General features: G+C 37.2%; 2 protein-coding genes across 3 annotated transcripts; one reads left to right on the forward strand and one right to left on the reverse strand.

Moving 5' to 3' along the window:
- Positions 1-2,513: 2,513 nt before the first annotated feature.
- On the reverse strand, positions 2,514-13,416 carry LOC114362919 (activin receptor type-2A). Of its 2 annotated transcripts, none has more exons than XM_028318507.1 (5): positions 13,045-13,416; positions 11,820-12,721; positions 11,169-11,536; positions 4,676-4,826; positions 2,514-3,138 (listed from the first exon to the last, which is right to left on the reverse strand). In XM_028318507.1, exons 1-5 carry the CDS (start codon positions 13,097-13,099, stop codon positions 2,971-2,973), a joined length of 1,644 nt encoding a protein of 547 aa, XP_028174308.1. In that variant the 5' UTR covers positions 13,100-13,416; the 3' UTR covers positions 2,514-2,970. The 2 variants fall into 2 exon arrangements, with proteins under 2 accessions (XP_028174308.1, XP_028174307.1); XM_028318506.1 differs by lacking the exons at positions 2,514-3,138; positions 4,676-4,826 and adding exons at positions 7,732-8,008; positions 8,584-8,734.
- Positions 13,417-15,155: 1,739 nt separating this feature from the next.
- On the forward strand, positions 15,156-16,539 carry LOC114362920 (DNA primase large subunit). The gene has a single exon (XM_028318508.1). The coding sequence runs from the start codon at positions 15,246-15,248 to the stop codon at positions 16,536-16,538; it is 1,293 nt and encodes a 430-aa protein (XP_028174309.1). The 5' UTR covers positions 15,156-15,245; the 3' UTR covers position 16,539.
- Positions 16,540-20,352: the final 3,813 nt, after the last annotated feature.

Below are 20,352 nucleotides of genomic sequence, written 5' to 3' on the forward strand. Positions count from 1 at the left end.
AAACAATATTTTACAGTCAACTATTCACAGAGCGCGTCTTTAATTTATTTCTATACATTTTCTTGTACTTCGGTATACATTCTCCTTTCTAATAAAAGTTGTTTAGCGGGTAAACAGATGAACGATACTTTCTCTCTTTCTCTCATTTGAAATTTGACAACCGTCAGAAAAAACAAAGGACAAACTATTCACATGCCAAACGACAATTTATTAGTCAGGTTTTTATTTAAATAAAATAATATGAAGGCACCGAAATGAGCTCCTTACATTAATATAGGTTTCAAACCATGTAGGCTCGAATCATTTAAAAACTATAGTTATTCAAGATAATCTGTTTATTGTGCTTGAATTTGAATAAACATCTGTTATATTTTGGCTAAATATATTTATGTATATATGTATTTCAATTGTACTCGAATAAGGAGCATCACATGGTGTAACATATTGAAAAATATAATATTTATGATGACAAACCTCTACGTTTGTCTTTCTCTCTCTGTCTTTATATTTAAACTCTTTACGCACACAACCGCGATCTAAATCGTATGAGCATTTGCAGGGATTTTTATTGAACATATATTATTTTATAGTATAGTAGAAAAGTAGTATGATTTATTTTATATTTAAGTAGTAATTTCTATGCTTAAGTCAAAAGTGCATGCCTTAAATAAATTATTATGATTGTTATATTATTAACTAGCTTTCCGCCCGCGGCTTCGCCCGCGTGGAATTTTGTCTGTCACAGAAAAACTTTATCGCGCGCGTCCCTGTTTCAAAAACCGGGATAAAAACTATCCTATGTTCTTTCCCGGGACTCAAACTATCTCTATGCCAAATTTCATCAAAATCGGTTGCGAGGTTTAAGCGGGAAAGCGTAACAGACAGACAGACAGAGTTACTTTCGCATTTATAATATTAGTTGGGATTATAATGACGAAGGCGCGAAAAATAAATAAATAAATATATTATGGTAGAGACCAATAAAAGTAGAAAAGAATGATTTCTGGTATTGAAATTACAGCATCATAAAAATACCGTTTCTTCCTTCAACGTCAAATGATAGTTACGTTCGACTGGATTATTGTCGCGAATATATTTCATTATAATTTATAATAATCCACGCCCGAATGAATTTCTTGGCTGAGTGCGCCAGACGGAGTCGGTCAAGCACCTCCACAATTTACTCCGAATCGAAACATGTTTTAACAGCGGCATGCCGTGATCGTTAGCTGTAAAGCTCAGTGCAGCACGAAGCCACATATTTTTACGGTCATCCACATGAATTTTGTCAGATATCTATTATATTTTGCCAGTAATTTACTTCGAGGCAGGCAATGGATACTAAGAAATTAAAATAACTGATTTAACGATAAAATATGCCCTATTACTTACAAGCTTTCTCGTCTAAGAATATTGTCGGTTATAAAGTACACTCAACATCAAATAAACCGCACCTTCCGCGACGCGAACTTTATAGATTTTCTTCTGACACAATCATGGTACCCCAATAATATTGGTGTTATTTGAAAGCCCAATAAATATCCTTAAAGAAAAACACATTTAATTTCTTAATAAATTATTAACATATACCATAAATGTGACATGAAAAAAGACCTCACTTTGGGCCTCACCTCTGGGATCAATTAGACCAAATTTTATGGTTATAAAACCAAATAATGATCACACGTGTCCTCTTTAACAGATGGATAGCGATTAATCCCAACTTAACAGTTTTATAACCATAAAAGTTGGTTTAAGCGTGACTACCTATTTTTTGAAGAAGTGACTCTGGATCCTTCTAAAGACACATTTTTGGGGTAAAAACGTTTCCTCTAAGCAAATGAAGATTAGAACTAGGCTTTCAAATGGAACCAATGTTGGTGGGAAGTGGGGATGCATACGTTTGAAAAGTGCTTGTTCAGGGAGGTGCGATTTATTTGATGCCGAGTGTAGATGGATTTATCGCTTAATAATGTTCGAACACGATATATTTGCTTTAAATCGTTCATCAATCAAGGTTAGATATGAAAAAGCTCGGCTAGTTTGCGTGATATTATACTTTACAAAAAAGTGCCTCATTTATTCCTCTCTCTAATAACATTGGGCGTTTCATTTCATATATTCAGTAGTACGTGACCTAAACTTAACTCTTGCAGACATGTCTATTTCAGAGTTATTTATCTGTGAGAAACTGTTTTAAAAAGCTTAATTTTTAGAAATTATTACCCATCACGGATTTTGCTAGAAGTTAAGATAAAAATCCCCAAAAATGCTCAACACGTAGACATACAATAGGAAACTATAGAAGACCCGCTCGTGGAAGCATTTGCGCGAGAAATGAGTGTTGGTTTATTGTCTTATTATTTTAAAAGAGGATAGGTTCGGCTCAAATAAATATAGATTTAACAATCAAGTGACATGGGAATTTTCTCTGATGAAATGCAACATAAGGTAGGTTGTCTTTGCGCGGATGACATGCAACATAGAGTTGTGTCTGCGTGGGAGATGTGCAACTTAGGATATCTCTGCGCGGTAAAATATTATAAGTAAGATTGTCTCTGCGCGTGTGACACATACAAATTAGGGTTGTCTCTGCGCAAACATATTGCAAATAGAGATATCTCTGCGCGGATGACATGAACATAGGGTTGTCTCTGCGCGGGTGAAATTTAAAGAAGGATTGTCTCTGAGCGGATGACATGCAACAACATTTTATCTCTGGGTAAATGACAATATAGGGTTGCTATATAATATTTTAAACTATTATGTTGCATTTTTTATATTTTATTTACCGTTAAAATAGATATTGTTGCAATAAATCCCGTGAAGTGATAATTTTATAATTTTAATATAGGGTTGTCTCTGCGCAGATGATACAAACATAAAACAATCTACGCGGGTATCACGTAACCTAAAGATCTACGTACCGTCCCATCCCTACAGCTCGATGAGCGGCAGGTCGGCGGCCGGTCAGCAGGGCTGCGCGGCGAGGTCGTGGATGAGCAGCGGCGCCGTGTCAGGGCTGCGACGCGACGGCCGCGTGGCGGTCACCCGCTCCACGACGCACGACGCCGATAGCCGGGCTTCGGCGTCGTGGTCCCAGCACTCTTCCATCGTGTCGCATAGGACGGATAGACCCTGGAATCGATGATGCAGGTCAATAATTGAGATTGTGATTGTAAGCTCTGGTTTGGTAAGGTTTTGAATGTTATTGGACCTTAAGATAAGTAGAGATGGGTAGTGGGTAAAAACCCATTACACCCGATTGGGTTAAAACCGGGTGATTTGGGTAAAAACCCGGTTTTTACCCATTATCACCCATTCTGGTGGGTGAAAACAAAAATAGCGTTTTTTTTAAAGTGAGAAGTGGTATTTGTTGCTAAGGGGGCGTTCTAGTGTTACGTAATGCAATCTGGGGGGAGAGGAGGTCTTGAAAAACGTTACAATGCGTTACAGTGGCGGAAGGGCGGTTCGATTTCAAGTTTTTAAGCAGAAGTACTTTGTAGTTGGTGTTGTTATTTGTAACTTTATACCGTAATGTCATCAAAGAGAGAGTAAATCGGTTCAACGATTCTTGAAATAACACCATTTTATAAAATAATTGGTCACATCATCATAACGTGATCAATTTTACGATTTGGCCACGATATAAATGCATATTAGTGTTAAATTTGACTTATTACTTATTAATCAATAAACTTAAATGAGAAAAATTCAATAAAAATTAAGAAAAGATACCAATTGAAATAATTATAAAATTATTTGTTTTCACCCGGTGTAAACACCCACGGGTGGAATGAAACGGGTTTTTATTGGGTTTTTACCCTCATGTGGGTTTTTACCCGGGTGGAAACCCATCTCTAAAGATAAGGGTGTAAGATTGAAATAAAAGTTGAAACTGAATTCTCAGATTTTAAGGCCACATAGGCTTGTATGCATTACCGGGTGATTTGGATTTTTATTTGATTACTATGTAGATGAGGCAACGCAGAAATGTCTCGTATGGCTTACCGGGTGGTCCCGAGGGTAGTCTCACCTCCTCTACCAGAGGCAGCCGGTACTGCGACAAGCCGTCCAATGAAAAATATACCTTATTCAAATGATATAAGGTCTAGTTTGCCTTACCGGGTGGTCCCGCCAATGCGGCTGTATGTGCGGGCGCAGTTTCCTCTGCACTACTGCTTCCTGCATCTCCTCAAGGGTCGGGTGTGAGCCCACCTCCTCTTCGAGAGGCAGCCGGTACTGCGACGAGCCGTCCAAAGGAAAATATACCTTATGTCAACGACATAAGGGCTCGTATGCCTTACCGGGTGGTTTAGGACTACGTAGATGGCGCAGCGCAGAAATCTCTAAAGGAAAGTATACCTTATTCACATGATATAAGGTCTAGTTTTCCTTACTGGGTGGTCTCGCCAGTGCGGCTGTATGTGGGGGCGCAGTTTCCGCTGCACTACTGCCTCTTGCATCTCCTCAAGGGTCGGGTGCGAGCCCACCTCCTCTTCGAGAGGCAGCCGGTACTTCGACGAGCCGTCCAAAGGAAAGTATACCTTATGTCAACGACATAAGGGCTCGTATGCCTTACCGGGTGGTTTGGGACTACGTAGATGGCGCAGCGCAGAAATCTCTAAAGGAAAGTATACCTTATTCACATGATATAAGGTCTAGTTTTCCTTACCGGGTGGTCCCGCCAGTGCGGCTGTATGTGCGGGCGCAGTTTCCTCTGCACTACTGCTTCCTGCATCTCCTCAAGGGTCGGGTGCGAGCCCACCTCCTCTTCTAGAGGCAGCCGGTACTGCGACGAGCCGTCCGCGCCGCCATCTTTGCATCTATGGGCATTTTGGAGCTTATTAATTTCTAATTTCATAAAGTCGTACTGCTACCTCTTTGTACAGTCAATAGTAAAATTGTAAACTGGTTAAACAATTTTGTTGCAAAATTTCACCTATTATAACTACAATACGAGGGCGNGTGGGAGTTCGATGATACGACTAGAAAAATCTAAACTCATAGAAATTAAAATATCTTCGAAATCCCAGCTGGATTATCCCTAATATCAATCTGTCTCTGCCGCTCGTCTTTCGGAGTGAGAGGGATTGATAACCGAAAATACAGAAAAGGAGTTAACCGAGTAACCCTACTGCACACATTATCAAATTATTATTAAGTGCATATTACAATCGGTGTTCGAAAAGCCAGAGTCGACCAATTAAATTAATGCCAGTCTTCCTAAAGGGTCCTCACTATTGAAACATTTCGGCAAGATAACTATAATGTAAGTATCCCAAAAGGTATTTACAAGATTTTGATTAACATTTGCGAACTAAATAGGACCCCTAATGTAAATGAACACTAACAATAACGTTAACATATAACTTAACATTAAGCTGCATTAAGAGCTGCAAAAAATAGTAAATTTTAGTACTTACAGGTAAATACATTATCAAAATATTAATTAATAAAAAATAATTGATTTACGTTATGTAATTGAGAAAAAATACTATTAAAAAATAGCTCAAAATAATTATACTAATTTTATGATACATAAAGGGTAAAGTCAATTTAGTTAAAATATAAAATTAATTCTTCTTTTAAAAGTATGCAATCAGCTAGAGAAAATAAAAGTTTAAGGTCATATTTTTTGCTTGACAAGTATCATTCCATAGTCTCTAACCGATGTTACAAAGTTAGAATCACTGATTACATACTTTCAATCATACGATTTTATATTCGTCTTGTGTAATAAAAAAAAACAAATTTTACAGTCAACTATTCACAGAGCGCGTCTTTAATTTATTTCTATACATTTTCTTGTACTTCGGTATACATTCTCCTTTCTAATAAAAGTTGTTTAGCGGGTAAACAGATGAACGATACTTTCTCTCTTTCTCTCATTTGAAATTTGACAACCGTCAGAAAAAACAAAGGACAAACTATTCACATGCCAAACGACAATTTATTAGTCAGGTTTTTATTTAAATAAAATAATATGAAGGCACCGAAATGAGCTCCTTACATTAATATAGGTTTCAAACCATGTAGGCTCGAATCATTTAAAAACTATAGTTATTCAAGATAATCTGTTTATGTGCTTGAATTTGAATAAACATCTGTTATATTTTGGCTAAATATATTTATATATTTCAATTGTACTCGAATAAGGAGCATCACATGGTGTAACATATTGAAAAATATAATATTTATGATGACAAACCTCTACGTTTGTCTTTCTCTCTCTGTCTTTATATTTAAACTCTTTACGCACACAACCGCGATCTAAATCGTATGAGCATTTTCAGGGATTTTTATTGAACCTATATTATTTTATAGTATAGTAGAAAAGTAGTATGATTTATTTTTTATTTAAGTAATAATTTCTATGCTTAAGTCAAAAGTGCATGCCTTAAATATTTTATTTATTATAATGACGAAGGCGCGAAAAATAAATATATTAAGGTAGGGACGAATAAAAGTAGAAAAGAAGAATGATTTCTGGTATTTAAATTACAGCATCATAAAAAGAACGTTTCTTACTTCAACGTCAAATGATAGTTACGTTCGACTGGATTATTGTCGCGAATATATTTCATTATAATTTATAATAATCCACGCCCGAATGAATTTCTTGGCTGAGTGCGCCAGACGGAGTCGGTCAAGCACCTCCACAATTTACTCCGAATCGAAACATGTTTTAACTGCGGCATGCCGTGATCGTTAGCTGTAAAGCTCAGTGCAGCACGAAGCCACATATTTTTTACGGTCATCCACATGAATTTTGTCAGATATATATTATACTTTGGCAGTAATTTACTTCGAGGCAGGCAATGGATACTAAGAAATTAAAATAACTGATTTAACAATAAAATATGCCCTATTACTTACAAGCTTTCTCGTCTAAGAATATTGTCGGTTATAAAGTAGATGTATTTATCGTTTAATAATGTTCGAACACGATATATTTGCTTTAAATCGTTCATCAATCAAGGTTAGATATGAAAAAGCTCGGCTATAGTTTGCGTGATATTATACTTTGCAAAAAGAGTGCCTCATTTATTCCTCTCTCTAATAACATTGGGCGTTTCATTTCATATATTCAGTAGTGCGTGACCTAAACTTAACTCTTGCAGACATGTCTATTTCAGAGTTATTTATCGATATTGAGGGTGAAACTGTTTTAAAATGCTTATTATTACCTATCACGGACTTTGCTAGAAGTTATGATAAAAATCCCCAAAAATGCTCAACACGTAGACATACAATAGGAAACTACAGAAGACCCGCTCGTGGAAGCATTTGCGCGAGAAATGAGTGTTGGTTTATTGTCGTATTATTTTAAAAGAGGATAGGTTTGGCTCGAATAAATATAGATTTAACTATCAACAGTGACATGGTAATTTTCTCTGATGAAATGCAACATAAGGTAGGTTGTCTTTGCGCGAATGACATGCAATATAGGGTTGTCTGCGTGGGAGATGTGCAACTTAGGATATCTCTGCGCGGATGACATAAAGTAAGATTGTCTCTGCGCGGATGACATTTAAAGTAAGATTGTCTCTGCGCGGGTGACACATACAAATTAAGGTTGTCTCTGCGCAAACATCTTGCAAATAGGGATATCTCTGCGCGGATGACATGAATATAGGGTTGTCTCTGCGCGGGTGACATCTAAAAAAGGATTGTCTCTGAGCGGATGACATGCAACAAAGTTTTGTTCTGGATGGATGATAACAGGGTTGTCTCTGCGCAGATAACATCAACAAAAACCTACGCGGGTATCACGTAACCTAAAGATCTACGTACCGCCTCATCCCTACAGCTCGATGAGCGGCAGGTCGGCGGCCGGTCAGCAGGGCTGCGCGGCGAGGTCGTGGATGAGCAGCGGCGCGGTGTCAGGGCTGCGACGCGACGGCCGCGTGGCGGTCACCCGCTCCACGACGCACGACGCCGATAGCCGGGCTTCGGCGTCGTGGTCCCAGCACTCTTCCATCGTGTCGCATAGGACGGATAGACCCTGGAAACGATGTTGCGGGTCAATGATTGAGCTGGCGATTGTTAGATCCGGAATTTTTATCTCTGTCTCTGATGACATCACCAGTCAATTGGCATTCTTTTTTGGGGCTGTCAAAATTAAAGTACCAAAAGTAATGACTCATTATCATCGGGTATCGCCTTCAGGATATGATGGCCTGTCGTACTGGACTAATAACAGAGTACAATACATATTATGCGACAAGCTTTGCTAAGTTTAGGTGATAACACAGCGTAGAAATGTCCAAACGAAAGTATACCTTATGTAAGCGATATAAAGTATCTTATGCCTTACCGGGTGGTCCCGCTAGTACAGCTGTATGTGCGGGGGCAGTTTCCTCTGCACTATCTCCTCCAGTGTAGGATGAGAGCCAACCTCCTCTTCTAAAAGCAGCCGGTACTGCGACGAGCCGTCCAAAGGAAAATATACCTTACGTAAATGACATAAGGGCTCGTATGTCTTACCAGGTGGTTTAGGACTATGTAGATGGCGCAGCGCAGAAATCTCTAAAGGAAAGTATACCTTCTTCACATTGTATAAGGTCTAGTTTTCCTTACCGGGTGGTCCCGCCAATGCGGCTGTATGTGGGGGCGCAGTTTCCTCTGCACTACTGCCTCTTGCATCTCCTCAAGGGTCGGGTGAGAGCCAACCTCCTCTTCTAAAGGCAGCCGGTACTGCGACGAGCCGTCCGCGCCGCCATCTTTGCATCTATGGGCATTTTGGTGCTTATTAGTTTTCAAATATGTACTTCGAAAGCGCATCTCTAGCTCTTTGTAGTCATGTACCTAATGTGAACTGGCAAACAGGCAATACAATTTTGTTGAAAAATCTCACCTATTACTTGTATAACTATTTAATACATAAACTACAATGACTTGATGTGAGGTGTTGTCATTTAATACATAATTTTCTTATTTATATATTTTTATTAAATAAGTTGTGAGAGTCGTTTCATAATACCGGCCGATGTCTAGCTAGGTATTACACGAGCAAAGTCGTACGAAAAGACAGTTATAGCCTGACCAGGAACATAAAAACCCTGGCATAGAGGCGCGTCAATTGCATTTGATAGTGCAACACTGAGTACAGTCGTACCTGTGTTAAATGAATAGGCTAACTTTATGTATCAGGATTCAGGATTACGGGCTAATTTGATATTTTCATAAATTAACGAAAAAATATTATTATAGGTAACCTGGTTTAAATAAATTAAATGAAACCATCAATCGAGTTAGTATGATTTATTTTATTATTCATCAATAATCAAATTCAGAACTTGAATATTCAACTGCAATGTCTGCTCATGAACGCTTCAAACTCGGTACTTCTNTGCTTAAAACCAAGGAGTTTGCAATTAAAAATATTTTAATGTGATAGGAACAGTGGAAATATACCATTCCCGATACTTTTAGTGCAGCCCTCGTATTACTTGATTTGCAGCTGTTGTCTACATAACTTTTTATTTGCATTTTTTCTTAAATAAATTGTGAGTCGTTTCATAATACAGGCCGATGTCTACTACACGAGGATAAACGTAGGAAAAGACAGTTAAGTAATAAAAAAAATATGTCAAATTAGACTGACTAATGTAAAACTAAGTAGGTAATTAATTAAAATGTTACTCATCACGTTAAAACAGTTATAATTAGCAATAAAATACTATAAATATTTACTTGATTACATTTAAATGAGTTTGGCCTTAATAAACAAACGTGAAAAATCCGCATCATCGAAAATAACTGCATTCGATTCAATGTCAAATCGACGAAACCCGATCAGGCGCCGTATGCGCAGCCATAATAGGCTCACATTGAGTGGGTTCGCTATCACGACGCACTAAGGTGCATATTGGTTTGATCGCAGAATGTGCATATAAAGGCTCAAGAGTTTGATTGCATAATTTGTATAGGTGTACCAGAATCTCATGGCAAATGGGGAAAATAAACTTTGTTGAGTGCAATACTGGGGAAATTGGATTAAACGATCTTGATACTGTTTAATTTTTATTTATGACTAATATTGATGAAAATGAAGTACGAATGCCTACCTATACATTTTAGGTATGTGTATGAAGAATGTTGTTATACATCGGGTTTTTAACATAGGAACATGTCTTGAAAAATAAGTAAACCGTATATTACAGTACCTAAATAATTTTATTAAGTATCATTTTATTAACTTATCACTTCATTCAGAACTAGAAAACGATTCTAAAAAAATAAAACAATGCTCCAACCAAACTGGATTCAATTTATTAATTGAATCAACTGAAGCTCTTTTTTGATTAATCGCTTCATTACCAATATTTAAACCAATTATTTTTAGGAGAGCACGATACTTCTTATTAAGTTATCTTATCTATTACGTATCGACAAAAACCAAGTTATGGTAACGCTATAGCGATTACACGACAGATAACTATGTAAAACCGTTTATTATCTCCCGCCGTCACACTCGGCGGCGCCGGCGCAACGCGTCGCAATCAAAATTCAGACACGATTTTAAGCATGCATAGAATGGATTTAACTTACTGAATACATTTGAGTTATTGTTATTTGATTTTGTAATTGAATGCGCTATTTAAATCAATACAACATAAACATAGAATAACAGGAAAATATAAAATAATTGACTAATCATAAATTAATTTGCTGTTACAAATACCTATTTTAATGACAAACAACATAATGATAAAATTAAAATTGTAACATAATTAGAATTTAATGCAAACCCTGAAGAAATGTAATGTACTCACTTTACCTAGCCTAAGATACATTTTTGAAGCTTGTAAGTTTGTAAAAATACACCCTGAAAAATTATTAGACGCAATAAGCGCTATCAAAACATGCTTTAAAGTACCTACTTATTACTAAGCTCAAATTCGCGCCACACTCAATGTAGATAAAAATGTATAATCACATCCGAATGATAATATTGTGTAATAATAAATGTTCTGTTTTTGTCTAAATAATAATGACGATGATTTTACTATCTATCTGGATTGTATACTATAATATTTATTTTAATTATTTCATGTTATTTAACATTGGACTGATAGAAATATTTTTTAATGTGGTGTCGCATTATGTAACCACTGTTTTCTGTCAACCCTTGAAAATGGAAAAAGAAAACTGTTGCTTACCTTGACGCGATCTCCCACAGAACAAGGGCGCATGCATACATGTCTATCCTCAAGAATGCGTCTTTTGTGAAGTTGATCGCACCATCCAAGACTTCAGGGGCCATGTATCTTCTCGTGCCAACTTGTCCATGTGCGTCTCCACAGCCCCTTCCAGCTACGAAGACAAGAGCCAAGCCAAAGTCGGCTATGCAAGCGCTCATGTCAGATTTGAGAAGGACATTCTTGGATTTAAAGTCTCGGTGAGCCACCGCTGGTTTCCCGCCGCCTTCCTCGTGCAAGTGAGACAGCCCGCGCGCCACGCACACAGCTACGCGCCAGGCCTCCGCCCATGTGAGCGTGTGGGCTTTCAAGTAATCACAAAGTGAGCCCTGCCAGACAAAATTGTTACTTTGAAACTCCTTCAATGACATGTTTCCTACTACAAGCAACACAGTTAAGATAATAGCTGTCTAGGAAGCCAAGAGGAAATGGGCAATAGAGGTTTTTTTATTTATGGCATTCGTCTTGCTCAGAGGCAATAAGGGCCCCAATGTTCAGACATAATATGCTTCTAAATTGATCTGTTTATCCTATTAGAATAATTTACTTTTGTAAGCAACAATAGGACATTATAAGTAGTTAAGAATGTGTCACACAAAATATGGTACATACCTTCTCATGGAATGCAGTAATGAGCCAGTATTCAGCCTGAAGATTATCCCCTTTCTTGTCAACACCAATGAAGTGAAGTATATCTGGATGATCCATGCGTGCCAGTCGGTATATTTCTTGTTCAGCCGACCATGACTGTTTGTCTTGCAACGGAAACACTTTCACTGCCACATCAAGGGGACCTAGCTTCGCCCTCCAGACTGCACCAAAACGTCCACGGGCCCGAACCTCACACAATGACACCTGTCCAACCAATCCCCCACTTTCATTCTCCATGCCACCACCTGCAGAGGGTGGTCTCGATAATGAAGCTTCACCATTAGCGAGCTCAGCAAATGAGCTGCCCTTACGCCGTCTATACAAGAAGTAGCATGCTACTAGTATGGCAAACAGCAAGAATAATGGCGTCAATGTGTATGCAATGACAGCTTTCGTGTCATCCTCAGGATCTGGTACTGGTGATGCTGGTATTTTTTCAGGTGGAGCATCAGTTTGCGACATGACTACTTCCAGGCCAGGGAATGTAGCGTTTTGATTACACATGTCACCTTCACAGCAGCAATGGAGCAGCGGGAGTTTGGTGTTGTGCAGTCTACAGAGGTGACTTCGGTCGGTACAGGAGACTGTGTCAAGGAAACATCCTTTGAACTTGGGGTAGGCAGTGTTAGTGATGTTGTCATATTGCCATAGAACGAAGCAGTGGCTGCTTTTGTCTGTTTCGGTTGGTTGGCATTCTTCTACAGTGGGAGCAACTGGTGTGCAAAATGAGTCCATTGATGGGTCACATGGCGGTTTGGTGTCATTGTAAAATTCACAGAACCGTGTGGACACACCACCTTCTTTAGGTCTTGGAGGAAGGTTCTCATCTGTTGGAGGTGCTGCCAATGCTATGCCGATAATACCTTAAAAAAATTGCATGCATTTAAAAAATTTTAGCGGATGATGGAGGATAATGTTAACATCCCATTTAATGCCTATTGGTATAACTAGAACCTAGGTACCATTATTTAACTCATGAATAAATGTTGATACATTTATTGTTATTTATTTACTAGAAAAAACAGAACAACAACAAATTGTTTTTATGGAGGTAATGTTATAGAACTACAAGTAAATCAAGTAAACTGGATTTTAGACATAAAAACTTTCATTATGAATCAGAAACATCCCTATTCAGCAGTTTGATATTCAAAGTAGAGAATGTTTGGCTCCAGAAGTCACTTACCAGCTAAAAACAACAAGTTGTGCAAGCATATCCTCCTGGAAATCACAAAAATCATGGCGCAGGCGAAAGCTCGTTCTTTCGGGATACTTCAATGTTATTTTTATACGCGTTCTCGACATGAAATGCCTATTCTATTTAGGAAATTCCGATATATGTACATGCCAGACAAACAACGCATATACGATATTATCAATAAAAATACAATCTCACAAGTACAACATCACCAAATCACATAGACTAAAGTAATACACAATATAATTCAGTCCAATCCGTTTTAATTACACCAATTTATTTATATTTCTGAAAATAAAAGTCCCCATGTAATCACATCACATTCCCAAGCTTTGATTTTTTTTAGTTTTTGTTTTTTTTTTCCAAGCGAATGTCAAGCAAGAGCAGNCAAAAAGAGAGGTAGGGCCACAGAGAGCGAGATAGATATAAGTAGGTATTTGACTCAAGTTTTTGTTCCAACTTTGCCCTCCATTTTTATCTTTAGCTTCATGATGTCAAGCAAGAGCAGTGATTTTCTCAAGTATGGCTTGGTTTGTTATTTGAACGTCTCAAGATTGTTTTTGTAATCGATTTATCGTCTCCGAGGACATCTCCCTTTTTTGTTAGCACTAAAATGCCGCTTGGAAAAAAATATTATGATTTTTCCTTTTACCCTTGATAGGGACTCTTTCAACCCTTCAATGGCAGTTTTGATGAAGAAAGTAAGTATAAAACCATTAAACTGCTTATAAATATATTAGTAATTTTGGTAGTCGCTTGATAACTATTCAGATATTGATACTGCAATAATTTTAATGTTTCAGCTCATATAATAAGTATTATGTTCATTAGAATACATTCCTTTCATCAGAAATACTTACTTATAATTAGAGATGGGTTTCCACCCGGGTAAAAACCCACATGAGGGTAAAAACCCCAAAGAGGATGCCAAAGATGTTCGAGGAGTGTGCCTCTCTACACAACTCCTGGGAGGTTATTCAATCATAATAACGCCACTTCAATACTTCACACACACTTTATTATTAAAATATTATCAAAATCTATTACATATTAAATATTAAAACATTTACAACTGACTCTATCAAAATTCAATAATACAATAATACAATGTCACATTTTCTTGCTTGTCTACACCTGTCATTATTTTCAAACTTTATTCTAATGCTGTTTACTTTTAAAATAAAACCTGCCAGCAACATGTCATCTCATGATAAAATTCTATATCCTAACAAAAGATGCCAAACTCTCTCTTTGATGACATTACGGTATAAAGTTACAAATAACAACACCAACTAGTCCAACTACAAAGTACTTCTGCTTAAAAACTTGAAATCGAACCGCCCTTCCGCCACTGTAATGCATTGTAACGTTTTTCAAGACCTCCTCTCCCCCCAGATTGCATTACGTAACACTAGAACGCCCCCTTAGCAACAAATACCACTTCTCACTTTAAAAAAACGCTATTTTTGTTTTCACCCACCAGAACCCACCACTGGGTAAAAACCGGGTTTTTACCCAAATCACCCAGTTTTAACCCAATCGAGTGAAATGGGTTTTTACCCACTACCCATCTCTACTTATAATACAGGCTATTTTAACCTTTTCAGCGCCACGGGGCCCGGGGCCCACGGGTCTTCTATAAAAGACAAAGTTTTCCGTGGCGTGCGTACCCTCCACTCTACGCCACGTTTTTTTTTTGTAGAAGACAATAACATCTTATCAAAACATTCCTTGAATAAATACTTTAGACCTTATATGCTTTCATTCATTTGTGCGTATTTTTACGATTGCCTATAACCCTAAACTTACATACATTTATACTTTGATAGGGGCCTTTATTTTCAAAACAGAAAATAATTTTTCTTACTGTTTCAAGCGCCCATATTCTAGTTTGGCGCCTGGCCTGGGATCGCGCCGCTTTTGATATGGGTTAGCGGCTAACAGGTTAATGATCATAACTTTGGCAGGAAGCGGTTGGTCCAACATTAGTTAACTTCTCCATGAATAAAGGTAAAGGCGACTCGTTCTTGCGTCATCAAATAAAACGTTCAAATAACAACTGTCAAAATATATTGACATTGACGTTTAGTAGTGCCCACTGCAAAAGTCAAACTATTTTTGTTTATTTTCTTCATTTCAAGATGAAATTGTGATTTTCGTGAAGAAAATAATTGTTTTGATAATGAAAAATGTCCTTTTTCTATTTGAATGCAGTGAAAGGCGATATACCAGTACATTTATTAGAAGAAATTGCTTTGGAAAGATTGCGTTATTTGCAAGCGATTTTGAAGAACGACCAAATAACCTATTACAATGAATATTTGATCGAAGGAAGCATTTACGATAATATAGGACATTTCGTGCTGTGTATTGTTTGTATCATGTGTAAGGAAACCGAGTTTACTCGTTTCCTTTTGAAGTCTGAACAAGAGTTGTTTAGACGTCGTTTATCAGCTATTTCTGCTTATGATTTGCGTAGTTTTTCAAAAAAACTACTCAGGAGTATACGAAAACAAGAGTCTACGCCGGTGTACATAGATGCCCTCAAAAAATTATGTGAACACATGACAGTAAAAGATTTGGCGCAGCATGTTTGTTCACCAACACACAGTGTACAGTGCTCAGTACACAAAATTAGTCTCCCTTTTAGACATTGTCTTTCATTTATAGCTAAAAGACAAGTGGAACTTCAAAATGGCATAGCTTTTATCACTTGTGGAAGATGGAAACAATTTTTGATATTATTATTTTGTACTAATTTAAATGAAAGACTGTTTAAAACTAAGATAGGAGCTCTAGAAATTGATCCAAGAATATCTGAACTAATGTTAAAAGTCAAGAGAGAAATAAGGCCTTTGTTAAGTAGCAAATATGATACAAATGTTTTACTTAGTAAGAATGTTGACAGTGTATCATCACTGTTCCCTCCTTGCATGTTGAACTTGCATCAGTGTTTACGTAAGAAACATAGACTGTCCCACATGCAGAGATTCCACTATAGTTTGTTTTTGAAAGACATTGGAATGCCTATAGATGAAGCTGTAGACTTTTGGAGGTCAGAATACAGGCAGAGTCCAAATGGAAATCATAGTTGCTGCCACAACTGGGAGAAAGATGAGAAGAAATATTTATATGGGATAAGACACATGTATGGTCTGGAGGGCTGTAGAAAGAACTACAACTCGGTCAATTGTAGAATAATACAAGGTGTGGACAATGCTTGTTCTGAAGGAGGCTGCCCATTCAAAGTATTTGAGTCAAGTAGAATGGCCCAGATTTTAGACATTTCGGACCATGATCCTGTGTTAACACAAATAAATGAGCTCAAAAGAAAACAACAATATTCATCTGCTTGTATTCTTTATTTGAGAAACAAGTGTATGAACACATCTGCCAACTGTGATATTCAAAATGCCAGCTTTAACTTTACACCTGTCAAGTATTATAATATTAATGCACTTAATAAAAATAACTGTTTATAACTGTGACTAAAAATATTTATGAAATATAAACTTGTTAAGTTTTCTATAAGTACCTTGTTTTTATTTCTGCATCATTTATGACAACATGCAAACATAATTGTTTTTATCAAAATGTTTCATAGAGATTTTAATTGCCAATTTACCTATAATAAGTTTTTAAAGCGACGCAATAACGATAAGACGGTGAAGGTGTCGGACTGGCCGACTCGTGATACGAGGAACGCGGGTTCGATTCCCGCCGCCGCTCGACTATCATGGTGAACCTACTCGGAACAAGCATAATACGGAATAGACCCATATGGAAGCTAAATATTAATTAGCTTACCACGAGGGGTTAACGGGATTATTAGTAATCTGTTGATTATTCAAGGTGTGATTTATTTATTGGTTATCAAAGGATCGGTGTTTCTTTACGAGATCGAATCAGAAATGAGATCCGCAAACGAACTAAAGTCAGACACAGCCCGTCGGATTAGCAAGCTGAAGTGGCAATGGGCAGGGCACATAGTACGCAGAACTGACGGCCGATGGGGCAGCAAGGTTCTGGAGTGGAGGCTGCGTACCGGAAAACGCAGCGTGGGATGTCCACCCACAAGGTGGACCGACGAAATCTTAAGGAAGACGCAGGCAGCTACCAACCGGGCAACATGGAAAGCATTGGGGGAGGCCTATATTCAGCAGTGTACGTCCTATGGCTGAGATGATGATGATGATGATGATCAAAGGATACTAAAATAATAGTTTAACTTAAGTCCACTTTCATTATCCAGGTCATCTTATCCATGGGTGATCAAAGGACACCAAATTATCGCCTGGGGTTCACTTCGATCACCTGGGTGATCAAAGTAGGGTGACGGCACCAATCATGGACATGTTAAGCGCACTAAATTAGAATTTCGTTTAAAAATGGGATGTTTTTTGACGATACAAAAGTGGTGATTTTTTTTCGGCACTCAAATACATGAGGAACGTTTAAACAAAACCAGAAATCCTGTATGTTTAATAGATAATTAATAAAAAATATATAAAGTGAAATTTACGAAATCACCATTGATGGACATCAAAAATTCAGTAATGGACACCCAGTCATGGACATGGACCCAATTATGAACATCCATTAATGGACACTTTTGTATTGAACACATAAATGAAACAAATAATGTCACAAATCAACTTTTATTAATGCTATTTGAACTTTCAACATGATCAGTCTTAGATTTCCAAGTTATGCTATCAGACTTTCAATCAACCATCTAGTTTTCAGTTATTTATTAAACATTAATTGTGGCTTTGCCTCTTTGCCAGTAGCTGCAGCTTAGAATTGATAACATAATAATCAACTGAGATCTCTTTTTCTTCTATTGGACTCTTAGGTAATATAAAATATAAAAAACGAACAAAAATATTTACTTTTTCTCCTAGTATAACTTCGACAAAAAAAGGCATTTATTCTTCAATGTAAAAAGACTAATTTGCAATTACGTTGTTTATAAAAGTCAGTTATTTAGCTTAATAGCTGTATTTCCCGAACACTATAATCCGGGCCTTTTCAAAGCGAGAGTGAAGAGGCACTTACAGGGCAGATATTATGTACCATCCTAGACAGCATCTCACTTAACACCAGGCAGGTGCCAGTGCGGTCAAATACCTCCCTTGTAAAAAATCTTATTAGGTATGATTACCATAAACTTTTAAGCAACTGATTTATATTTATTTAATGTAACACATAAACACTGTACAGTGGCGGACGTAATGCCACTGATTGAGACGGCTCTTCGTCAATAAGTCCGCCATTTAGTGCAGTTCTATAGGTACCTACTTATTCAATGAATGTTCGAAACTTACCTAAATCTCTACGTACAAGTGAGCAAGGTTCAAATTTAAGTATCGAAGATAAGTGGTAGGTATGCACCGCAATTTGGTGCAATCAATCTAAACGTTACTAAGGTTTCTACACTAGACACTTATTGCTCCATGCTGAATTATAAATGCCCTGTAATTTAGAACCATATTGACCAGACTTCAATCGATTGATGTATGTGAAGTAACTTCATTTTGAGATATTAAAATTGTTGACTACTAAGACATCACTTATTTTGATTCGTCGGCGTAGCGTGCGGTGTATTGTTTGTTTACAACCCACGCGTCATTCCTAGGTTCGATCGTTTAGGCTGACGCCAAACTAATAAATAATAAATTAATTTTAGCTGCTTTAACAACACATTAACTTACCTTATAACAAACATAATAATATATTTTTCATGTTGCTTAAAGACTGCGTAAGCCATACATTATTTATGTAGTAACTAAGTAAGTACACGTAATGTAACATTTTGTCATAATACTGTGAAATCTACGTTATTTAATTTTATGCGCCAAAGTCTCAAAAACATTGAACAACAAGACGTGTGACTGTGACATGGCACGACCCTAGTGCATGATGCGTGAATGCGATTATGAACGCTGGCGCAAGGTCAAGATCAAGGCGAAAGAAACTAATTTCGTTTGCAAGGATCACGTGCCAAAGTCCCATCTGATAGGCAATGGGCTTGGGCAATATCGTAAGAGATTAATGATATGATAAAATGTATTAATTAAGGAATTATGTGATACAAATTGATTGAACTGTGTCAGTTTAAAAACTAATTTACAATCAAAGAGATGTTTACTCAATTAAATCGTAGGTCGTAAAAAGATGTGAGAAGTGTTTATTTTATTTACATAGGAAAACAAACACACATAAAAATAACACATATTCTATCTGATAAAAAGCCACCAAATGCAAATATATGTTTTCCCAAACAATAGCTGTTAGTCGAACGAACGAAACCATAAAGGGTTTTCGTGATTGCCAAAGTCTCCTGACTCGGGCGGGACTATTATGTTTGCATTTCGTAGCATAATGACATGTTTGGTATTCGTAGACGGCACTGCTACGACATCTACGACGATCGACGATACCTACTAGGTACGAGATTTTTTTCGTAGCAGGACCACAGAGTGGGCCCCGGCTAGCGATAACAAATATTTATGTAAAACTTAATGATTAATGTAATTAATTACTAACTTCCTTGTCAATATAACACATTAATACAAATACAGACGTTAAATCCTGTTAAATTAAATTCGATTAAATTAATTAGCTGGGTCAGCTCTAACACATAGAAATCGATAGTCGTATAGTAGGCATCAAACATTCAATATGAGAAAATATGAACAAGTCCAGCCTACTACACCTTGGGACTTTTTTTTAGTTTTATCAAGTAATTAAATGTAGAGAAGAGATATTTTATGAACCGAAATCCATGTTCTTGTGCATCTCTACTATGCTCTCTATTTATATTTTTCTGTTATTTGTACAAGAAGATATCTACCTAGGCACTTATCTCTACCTATATGAGAGTAGTGACACCTCACCGTGAGCCGTAGTTTCGGCAATTCGGCTCTGGGCGCGGGCGGGCGCGGCGTAATCGCTATCACTCACTGATAACGGCAGNTGTCAAGTATTATAATATTAATGCACTTAATAAAAATAACTGTTTATAACTAACTGTGACTAAAAGTATTTATGAAATATAAACTTGTTAAGTTTTCTATAAGTACCTTGTTTTTATTTCTGCATCATTTATGACAACATGCAAACATAATTGTTTTTATCAAAATGTTTCATAGAGATTTTAATTGCCAATTTACCTACAATAAGTTTTTAAAGCGACACAATGACGATAAAACGGTGAAGGTGTCGGACTGGCCGACTCGTGATACGAGGAACGCAGATTCGATTCCCGCCGCCGCTCGACTATCATGGTGAACC

This window comes from Ostrinia furnacalis, unplaced genomic scaffold, assembly GCF_004193835.3.
Source record: "Ostrinia furnacalis isolate ACB-3 unplaced genomic scaffold, ASM419383v2 OfSCF6932, whole genome shotgun sequence".
Taxonomy (NCBI): Eukaryota; Metazoa; Arthropoda; class Insecta; order Lepidoptera; family Crambidae; genus Ostrinia; species Ostrinia furnacalis.

Bases quoted from the DNA above. Each gene is read 5' to 3' on its own strand.
- LOC114362919 (XM_028318507.1), bottom strand. From the start codon at position 13,099: ATGATTTTTGTGATTTCCAGGAGGATATGCTTGCACAACTTGTTGTTT. The intron at 12,722-13,044 runs GTAAGTGACTTC...AATTTTTTTAAG, and splicing joins CAACTTGTTGTTTTTAGCTG to GTATTATCGGCATAGCATTG. The intron at 11,537-11,819 runs GTATGTACCATA...TTTGTCTGGCAG, and splicing joins TTACTGCATTCCATGAGAAG to GGCTCACTTTGTGATTACTT.
- LOC114362920 (XM_028318508.1), top strand. From the start codon at position 15,246: ATGTCCTTTTTCTATTTGAATGCAGTGAAAGGCGATATACCAGTACAT.